The sequence below is a fragment of the Eucalyptus grandis genome, chromosome 10 (assembly GCF_016545825.1).
Source record: "Eucalyptus grandis isolate ANBG69807.140 chromosome 10, ASM1654582v1, whole genome shotgun sequence".
Classification (NCBI taxonomy): Eukaryota; Viridiplantae; Streptophyta; class Magnoliopsida; order Myrtales; family Myrtaceae; genus Eucalyptus; species Eucalyptus grandis.
In genome coordinates this window covers 20,495,804-20,505,923 of record NC_052621.1, presented here as the reverse complement: position 1 = coordinate 20,505,923, position 10,120 = coordinate 20,495,804, and the positions used below count along the sequence as shown (strand labels likewise).

The window sequence follows — 10,120 nt, the reverse complement described above, 5'->3', positions numbered from 1 at the left end:
TCCAAACAATGCAATTCTAACTTCAAAGGGGTAATTTTTGATATTGTAATACTATTCCTTTTCTTATTCCATTCGCTACTCATAAATCAAACACTATGCCAGGTATCAAAGTTTTCAAATTAAATAAAATGATAAAAATCTGCAGTTTTATTTCGTTACAACGTGAGAATTGGGTTGTTCACTACTTTTGTTGTTCTACGAGGTTTTACTATTTGGGGCTTGTTGGCTTTGTTGTTTGTAAGGAGGGACTTGGCTCTTTGAGAACTTCTTGTCGATATTGTCAATCGCTTCAGAATTCGAGGTCGAGTCTTTTTATTAGTTTTACTTATCTATATGTCCTCTAGATTTAATTAAATATTTTTAGATGATGCTATTTTCTCTTAAAAATTGATTAGGACTTTGATATTAGCCCCTTTAATTTAGTAGGTATCGTTTACCTTTTGACCTAGTTGTAGATTATGATTTCTTTGATCTTAGTTTGTTATGTTCTTATTTCGTGAGAGTGAGACTGCTTATTCATTGAACATAACAAAATTCAGAGTATTCTCTGTGGAACTTTTGTAAGCATGCGCCATTATGCAAGTCGTGAGTTGCAACTCTTGTCTATCTATTCTTCACTGTGTAGCTTATCTAGCAATTTTCATACTAAATGGATTTTTTTTTTTTTTTTTTAAATTCCATTTTAAGTCTTGGTATGCTGTTCCTCTAGATTTCATTTCACCCTCGTTTGTTTTGAGTCCTTTGATGGTTGTCATTGCTACTTGGTTCAGTTCCATCCGTACCTCGTTCCTTGGGCTTGAGACCAATCTGAAATCCAATGGTTTTAGTTGGGTTATTCGTATGGCAGATCTTTCGGGACTTGATTGCTTTCGAAATCGAGACGATTGGATCCGCATTTCAGCCCACTCCCAGCAATAAAAAGATTTCGGTCCATTCCATTTTTCGAATTGATAAAAAGACCAAGAGAGAACAGAGATTGAAAGCTACGTAAGCAAGGTGAGAAATAACTAAGGGAATGATCGTATTATTCTAATGAATGGCGCTGGAGGGGGCTCTAACTTTTTCGAATTATGTTTAGGCCCCATTTTTTTCGGATATTTTACATGTTCATCCCTGAATCTCGACCCCACCAAAATTATCCAATTTCTTTACATTCCAAAGTTTAAGGAAGTATTATTATTAGAATCATTAATTAAAAAAATCAAAGAGTCGTATTTTACAAACAGTCAATGGAAGGTTTTTTGGTTCCACACCGTTTACCTCTCTTCTGGCTTTATACGAATGTCGGCGACTGCGACCCCTGCTTATAGCTTTGTATTCAAATCGTTTTGCACAATCTTTTATTCTAATAGTTTCTTGACCCCCACAGAACCACTCACAAATCTCCTCCGACTAATCTAATTCAACCCATTGACCCTCTTAATAAATTCTCAACCCACAAATACTGGGGCACCAAAACACCAAAATGGTCCCAACCCATCTCTTTCGATTTTCGTTTTCTTCTTCCTTTTCCTTTCTTGTCTAGGAATAAGGCATAACACGCGGGAATGCCTGTAGGCTAACGTAGCCCTCTCTTCACGGGGTCGAGCAATTATCAGAAATCGCGTGCTTTGTGGTTTAATATCGGAAAGGCGAATTACCGAACACGAAATTGCAGGTATGACATCTCACACTAATTGAAAAGATAAAAAGGCAAAAAAAACAGATTTATACACACAAGACTTTTTCGCTCTTTGTATACACATTCAAAACGATGCCGCCGCCGCCGCCGCAGTTTCCCCTCTCCCCCAAAAGCCTAGAAGGCATTTGCAATTGGCGACGCGCCACGTCATCCCAACGAACGCACCCTCCTCCTCCGTTCCGTTCCCATCCCCCAACGACTCTGGGCCCCACGCGGTCAGGTACTCGCGGCTACCTATGAATTTTCTCGGGCCGCGCCGGGCGGGCCCACCCCCCGCCAACCGACGTGTCAACCGCGCCCTGGCCAATCCCCTCACGCCACGTTGTTGGCCCACGAGTCCGGCCTCCTACCGGACCTGAACCGCTTCACCCCGCCCAGGCCCGACGGCGGCTCGCCGCCCTCCGCCGCTGGCGGATCCGGAGGCGGCCGCCCGCGCCGCTCGCCGGCGGGTGCTTCCTCTCGTCCCGGGAGCCGGGCGACGCCGCCCGCGGCACGTCGGCCAGGACCGCCGGCCGATTCCTGCAGCCGGTTCCCAGTATCGCGAGGAGGCTCGCGAACAGCCCGGTTCTGCTCCTTTCAGCCGGCTCGTCGCGCCTCTTCCGCCGGTTCGCTTCCCTCTTCGATCTCACCCTCCCCATGCACGAGACCTTCGGCGAGGACGGCTCGACCGCCGGGGATCGACCTTGCCGGCCGATCCCGACCGCTTCGGGAAGAACCCCGCGCCGCCTCCCGCCTTGCAGGGGCGCCGGTTCTTGGCGTCGACGAAGCACGAGCTCTGCGGCTTCGGGAGACCGAGGATCGACGCCTTGGACTTGAAGTTATTCGACGACCGCCGCGAGTTGGAGTTCGTCGGGGAGCTGAGGATCGGATTCGAGGCGGCGGCGGGACTGGAGTTGGCCTTGGTGGAGTCCCGGCGCTCGTAGAAGGCGTTGCGGTCGAACCAGTCGAACTCGGCGTCCTTGGAGAGCAAGACGGAATCGGGGGAGATCGGGAGGATCCTCGTCCTCCCGACGACCGCCGCCGCCGCCGCCGCCGACGGTCTCGCAGGAGATCTTACCGTCGCGGGCGCCGCCGGCGCAGGCGGAGACGAGGGCTTCCAGATCCACCTGCGGCATCACGAGGAGGAGAGAGAGAGATGGGAGTGTTTGGGACGAAAAGCGTGAGGAAGCGTCCGAGCTTATATCCGCCTGTGGGAGGGAGAAATTCGACTGAGTTGACTCGTGATTCGCGGGTCGGATGGGGCGTAATGGGTCCCGAGTCGGGGTCGGTTTAATTTGCCGAGTCCAGTCGGTCGACGAGTCGCGCCTCGTCTCGTCCTCCTTGTTCTTTCTTTCTTTATTTTCCTTCTTCTTCTTCTTCTTCTTCTTTTTCCAAAGGCTGGGACCGGAAGGCAATCAATCAAACGCTCGGTCAATCGGTCTTTCAAAACATCGTGGTCAACACTCCACGACTCCCTTCCGTACGAGGGTTAAAGCGTAAGGTTCGTGTGGTCTTCCCTTCCGCGTTTCTCCTCCTTTTTATCTCCATGTAGTCTCGGAATGCATTCAGAGCGCGGTCCTACAGGGGTCGGGATCCATGCCCCCCTGCTTTCTACGGCGCGGGCCCCAAAATCAGCGGCGTACCACACGCGTCGAACTTGATCTCGCTAGCTCTCGAGCTCAGCTCGGACCTTAAGGCATTGGCAGGTGCGCGAGTCTCGCCCCCTGCTTCAATTGTGCATATTTGGGCATTACCAAGTTTTCGGAATATCGAATGTGTTTAGGCATGACCTTAAATTCGTGCTTTCACCAAAGGAAAAATTCCCCCAAAAAAAAAAAAAAAGAAAAAGAGTTGGTCGATGCACGGTAAGTACAGCTAAAGGACTTTCGCGAGTGCAGTGATTAGTGCGAAGTTGGTAACTGACTTTTTTCATTTTCCTTTTTATCCGCTTTTTTTCTTTTTTGGTAGGTTGTACCTTTCTACTATTTAAAGTTAATCTGCATTAGAATATTTATAGTATATGTGTAAATGAGGGCTAAGTGGGAATTAAAAGCAAAATGAGTGGTCGTGTATGGAAGCTGACGAAAGTAGAAAGTTAATAAAGGGTAGCACTAATTTCACTTCCTATATATCTAATAAAAATTACCCTCAATTGTTTAATTACAATTTAAAATGGTGATCCAAATTTTTTTTTTTTCCTTTTTAAAGTTTGTTTTATATTTATATAAGATCTACTTGCCAAAATTAAGAATTTCATATGTCTAGTTTCTGGCTATTGTAGGTTCATAATGGATATTAAAGGCACTATGTTTTATTTATTATTAGATATTACTTTGATAAAAATTAGTTTCATTAAAAAGAAATTTACAAGAAACCTACATGTTTTGAACATTGTTGGGCAAATTTATGGATATTTTCAAATAGAGTCTAGACTTTTTTTTTTTTTAATATCACAATCAAACTCATTCTTATTGATTTTCTTCTTTTATACACACACGTATTCATACAATGGAATGATCTAATGGAGCCAAAAAAAAAAAAACCTTTGAAGATTTTCCATAATAAAATCACAATTCCATTCTCTAGTGTGAAATTTTGGAAGATGGAATTTAATTAAATTAAAACTTTGAATAAAAGAAGTTTTTCTTTTAATTGCTAGTGAAATATGATTATTTTGTATTGACAAAAATTAATATTTTCCATGAACTGTTTAAGTGAAAATATTAAGATATCTTATTACATAATATTTTTAGTGTATTCGAGGTACTCCTCTAACATCTTACATGCTTTGTTAAGTATCTTACCAATATAATAAATAAAAAGAATAAATTCTTTAATATGAAAAGAAAGTTCACTAACAAAGTGAGCTTTTGAAATAAGAGAAAAAAATAAATAAGTTGTTATAATATCAATGATAAAGAAGAGACATGGCTCTACAAAGTATGTTGTCTTGACTGTTTTATTATGTCCAACAAAGGGGTGGATAATTCGTTTTTGTGAGATAGGTGTATTGAAAATTCTAAAATTGATCATAAAAGTATAATTGAATCACAAAACTTATCATGAAAAATGCAATTAAGTTTCAAAACTTGTCAAATTGATCCAATTAAATCATTCCGTTAATTGTATCTTTTTTTTAATAGTTTGAGGAGTTGATTGCTCCTTTTTTTTTTTTGGCCTAGTGAAAAGGAAGGGTCATATAAACATAAGCCAAAGCAGAAGTAGACAAAGGGACAAGCAGAGGTAGACAAAGGGATTCAGTCCTTCTCTTTGAACAGATAAATTCAATAGATGACTTGACTCTTTCTTTGTCTACTTTTGCATATATAAGTTGTCATAAAATCAATGATAAAGAAGAGACATGGCTCTACAAAGTATGTTGTCTTGACTGTTTTATTATGTCCAACAAAGGGGTGGATAATTCGTTTTTGTGAGATAGGTGTATTGAAAATTCTAAAACTGATCATAAAAGTATAATTGAATCACAAAATTTATCATAAAAAATGCAATTAAGTTTCAAAACTTGTCAAATTGATCCAATTAAATCATTCCGTTAATTGTATCTTTTTTTAATAGTTTGAGGAGTTGATTGCTCCTTTTTTTTTTTTTTGGCCTAGTGAAAAGGAAGGGTCATATAAACATAAGCCAAAGCAGAAGTAGACAAAGGGACAAGCAGAGGTAGACAACAGTCCTTCTCTTTGAACAGATAAATTCAATAGACGACTTGACTCTTTCTTTGTCTACTTTTGCATATATAAGTTGTCATAAAATCAATGATAAAGAAGAGACATGGCTCTACAAAGTATGTTGTCTTGACCGTTTTATCATGTCAAACAAAAGGTGGATAATTCTTCTCTCTCTTTTTATTTATTAGTATATTGGAAATTTTAAAACTTGTCATAAAAGTACAATTAAGTCCTAAAACTTGTTAAATTGATCCAATTAAATTTTTCCGTTGATTGTACGTTTTGAAAGTTTGATCACTTGATTGTTCTCTCTTCTTTTGCCTAGTGAAAAGAAAGTTGGAGGATTGATAGCTTGAGGACTTCTGCTACATATATATGCCAAAGCAGAAGTAGTCAAAAGGATCAGCTGAAGTAGACAAAGGAATTCAAGCCTTCTCTTTGAACGGATACCAAAGGGGCAAATAGAAGACTCGAGTCTTCCCATGTTTTGCCCCCATCATAATCATAGGAATGCTTCATAGCATCTCTTTCTCGTTCCCATCGCTGTTCGAGATTTAGACACTGGCCCGCAGTCCACGGCTCTGTGCGGGTTTACAAGTCGTGAGATTTGGTAATGGTGGTTGACTGGAGAGACTCTTGCGCTCCTTCAATAATCATCACTTTCTACATATTATCAACCAGTGGAATTGTCTTTTCAATCCTTTAGGCATCGTGAGCTAGTCATCGGGCACTCGTTAATTCCGATGAAACTAATAAGAGAACTACGTGTCAACCGTAATGTTGTGAAAATTTTACACGCGCGGTCTTATTCGTCCTGATTCGGAGGTTTTCAACCACTGACTCTCCCGGAAACTGTCGAGTCAAGGGTCATGAGGCATCTTGTGGAAAAGAGATATTTACACCGACCGTGTTTGTCATAATTGCTCCTTTTAAGGTCCAAGGAACGGTTTGTTCAATGTAGATATGATAATAAGGGTTGATGCTTCAAGATCAACTAGTAAATATGACTTTGGGGGAACAAAAGAGAGAAGCATTTTGTCTTTGTTCCTAAGTTTGGAGAAACAAATCTCCATTCTTTGTAGACCGACGACGTGATGATCTGTTCATATTCACGATCTCTAAAAACCTAAAGTTATTGAATGGAACCTATGTTATAGGTTAACAAGCTATGCAAAAGATGTGAGTAAGTTATGAGTGAAATTTTGTATCTACCATTCAAAAAATCATATTAAATCCTAAATTTTTTGATCGACCAGGTCTAGTTATAGTATAGTTTCTTCTTTTCCTTATTGAATGGATGAAGCGACATGTGACAATCACGAAATGATTTCTCCTTCGGAACAAATTCCAACACTGGAACAAAGTGAATGCTTTCAAGAAATCAACCGAGAATTTAACTCCTGGATGTAATGGTTAGGTGAAGGGGAGGGATCAAGAAGAGGCAAATTAGGTACAACCACAGGATAGGACGGGCCAGCATCGGAGGAAGAAAAGTCCATGATGCCTTGATCAAATTTCGTCGCTTTTCGATTGTTTCTCTATCGGCGCTTTGATTCCTCTTTTGGCCTTCACCAAGCATTTGATTTGGGTACCATGTAATTAATGCTTGCTCCTTTTCACTGCAGTAATTTGCACTTTGTGTTTTTTTTTATAATTTTCCCATGGTGCAAAAAATTTTTATCATGTGAATGATAACCATTTTAACTAAATTTTAATTTTTGAATAAAAATACAATTTAACAACACTACAATTTTTTTTTTTTTTTCGGAATAAAAGTTCGTTTGATAACAATATAAAATTTCTTCCTCCCAAATGGCAACAAATCAGGAAGGCCAGACAGCGAGGTGGTGAGCAACAGTGGACGAGGGCCGACAGTGATGGCCGATGACTGGCGGTGATGGCGAACAATAGGTGGCTACAACCGGTGATGATAGGTGGATGGCCGGTTAGTTGCGAAGATGAATAATGAGAAAATGTTTTATTTCTCATTTTTATTTCAAATCTATTTCTATAATAAAAATTCATTTTAGAAATAGAAAAATAAAATTATTTTACTAAAGGGATTTCATTCCAAAAACAAATCAAACAGAAAATAGTTATGGAGCAAAATAGAATAATTATCGTATGCATCCTAATAGAAAACTTCAATTTACAATGGATTTATGCAAGGTTGTTGATATGAAACCATATTTAGGGGTGCGCACGGGGCTAGGATGTAGGGACGAGATCACATCCCTCGCCCTAGCCACTGCCTTATGCCCCAGGCAGTAGGCATAGAGCTTCGAGAGGCTGCCACAAGGTGTGCCCGTCCTTCCGCCGCTGGACAAAAGAAACCAAACGGAAATGGAGAAAAAAATGCCTTTTGACTTCTCGACCATGTCGTAGGCATGTCGTAGGAGAACGGTCATATTTCATGGAGCACAATTAAGAAAATTCCAAATTTTTTATCTAAGAGATGCCTCAAGGTTTGGCTTTCTTGCAGCATTGTCTATTGTCCGAATCTTCCATAGAAGAAAATATTCTTATATAAGAATAAGACCACGAGACGTCCATAGAAGAAAATGTTCTCATATAAGACCACAAGAGGACGTCTAGTCTTATTCTATTTTTGATCGACAATGAAGTAGATGTGCTTTGAATATCAGTACTTTTTTTGTACAAATTTTATACCAATGATATTCCTTGTCCAGAAGAAAAAACTGTGAACATGGAAGAAAAAGGGGGTACATTTCAAACGCTCTCTGATCTTGCCCAAACCTAGTTCTGATAATTTTCTGATCGTTCTCCAAAACATCCCAAGTTGTGACATGGAATTTCAAACTCGGCCTAAGTAATCGTGCGCAAATTGGATGTCTATTGCCAATATTATATTATGATAAATGAATTATCTTAAAATTTAAAATAAAACCGCCTTGATTTTGCAGCCACATTCAAAACCTCTATTGTGTGTATATATATGAAATCCCAAATTAGGAAAATAATGAACACAAAAACCAAGATGATAAAAATTCAAGATTAAACAGTAGTAAAAAGAAATCTACTGTCCGAAGATCCTTATATGAGAAACTAGACTTTAATGCTGGCAATTGCACCCAAAAATAAAAAAGCTGTTGGGCAATAATTAATTTTATTTTCTACGGTTCATACAAAAAAGAAAAAAGTCAAGAGAATCGTGAAGGGTTTCTAATGGGTTCCCAAATCTATCTTACAACTTACAAATCAAAACTCTTTTAGTTCTACTTTTGATCATCTTAAACCCAACATTCAAATACTTTAAATCTCTACACATGAAAAAAAAAAAATTACGCTATAACATTAACAAATTTTAAAACTTTCAAGGCTCGGTTATCCACAGCTAACTTTAGGCAAAAGGTACTACTTTTTACCTTCCCACCAACATTTAAAACGTTATTCCAATTTCAAAATATCAAGAAGAAAAAACGTGTGAGTCAATAGTCGTAAGAGTTTCGAGGTAATGCGCCACTGACGGATGCCTCTTACGGAAGTATTGTCTTTTGTTTGGTATTTATGGATTTTGAGGAAGGAAAAGTCAAATTTGTAAACAATTTGTCGCGGAGCGAAGGGGCCAAAAAGCTAATTTCCAAAAGCCGTGGGGGATGCGAAAATAAATGCCACGGGTGCTTCCGACAAAACACGCACTTTTCATCGTGCTCATGTGTACTGCTCCTGTTTTAACATTTTCATTTAATCCTCCGCCCGCATTCGAATTTTCGACCGTTGGGGCCCGTTTTCGGACAGGCCAACGGTTACCATCCCAACCCAAAAAAAAAAAAAAAAAAAAAGACACCTTGAACAAAACCCACTCACGAACTCGAAGCCAGAGAAGATTGCAGAGAGAGGAGCAATGGGCTGCGTCTCTTCCAAGCACGTCCGGAAAGAACGGGAACGCGAGGATCGCCAGCATCGTCCTCGCCACGGTCACGGTCACGGGCAGGCCGTCTCCGATGATGGCGGCCGCCACGCGACCCGCGCTGCCCCCGTGCCCGACCACGTGGTCTCCCTCACCTCCAGCACTTATGGGGTCCTCAGGCTGGACAGCGAGGAGCGAGGGTTGCCGTCGCCGCTGCAGCGAGGAGAAGTCGCTGCGCAGAGCAAGAGATTGAAGGGCGGGTCGCCGGCTCGCGGCAGCGGGAGGAACCCCTGAAGTCATCAATGCGTGGGAGCTCATGGAAGGCCTCGAGGAGGACGGAGCAACGGCGCCGGCGGACCGGGACAGGAAGACCCCGAGCCCGAGGCCACGAGGATTGCTCCAAGGCCTCACGGGCATCGGCGTGAAGACCCCGCTCAGGTTCATGAACCAGATTGGCTCTCCGAGGAAGGCGAACACCTATGGAGGCAAGGAAAACAGGAAGCGCAGGAAATGGGTCGAACCGGGTCGCGGGGAGATCCGACGTCACCCCAAAAGAGGCCTTGAGATCGCACAAGTCGTTGGAGAGTTCGTGCAGAGCAGCGAAGAATCTGAGAATTTCGACCGTTGGGATTCCATTTGGAGGGAAGAGGAACAGCTTCGGGAGTGATCACGGGGTCACGTCCCGGCGGAGTCTTGGCCCTCTGTTCGATCCGGCGCTGCTGGATTCGTACGAGAAAGAGCTGTCTCAAGGCGAAGAGCATATCAAGAAGATGATTTCGCCGTCAGCCAAGATCAGGAAAAGAGAAATTTCAAGGACCCCGAGTCCGTCCTCCGAACGTTCCAGCAAAAATGCCCGCCCAGTGGAGACAATGCGGTGGTCATATACACCACCACGCTGGAGAG

General features: G+C 41.8%; 1 protein-coding gene and 1 non-coding gene across 2 annotated transcripts in view; one reads left to right on the top strand and one right to left on the bottom strand.

Annotated features, from left to right (window-relative positions):
• Window positions 1–1,953: 1,953 nt before the first annotated feature.
• LOC104415220 lies at window positions 1,954–2,836 on the bottom strand. The gene has a single exon (XR_005546951.1). It is a non-coding gene; the product is annotated as an uncharacterized LOC104415220 (transcript).
• Window positions 2,837–9,169: 6,333 nt separating this feature from the next.
• LOC120288743 overlaps window positions 9,170–10,120 on the top strand; it is a 1,095-nt gene continuing 144 nt past the window's right edge. Inside the window, exons 1-2 of the mRNA XM_039302885.1 lie at window positions 9,170–9,718; window positions 9,753–10,111. Coding sequence (XP_039158819.1) covers window positions 9,534–9,718; window positions 9,753–10,111 — 544 coding nt within the window. The 5' untranslated portion in view covers window positions 9,170–9,533. The remainder of the gene's footprint in view (window positions 9,719–9,752; window positions 10,112–10,120) is intronic.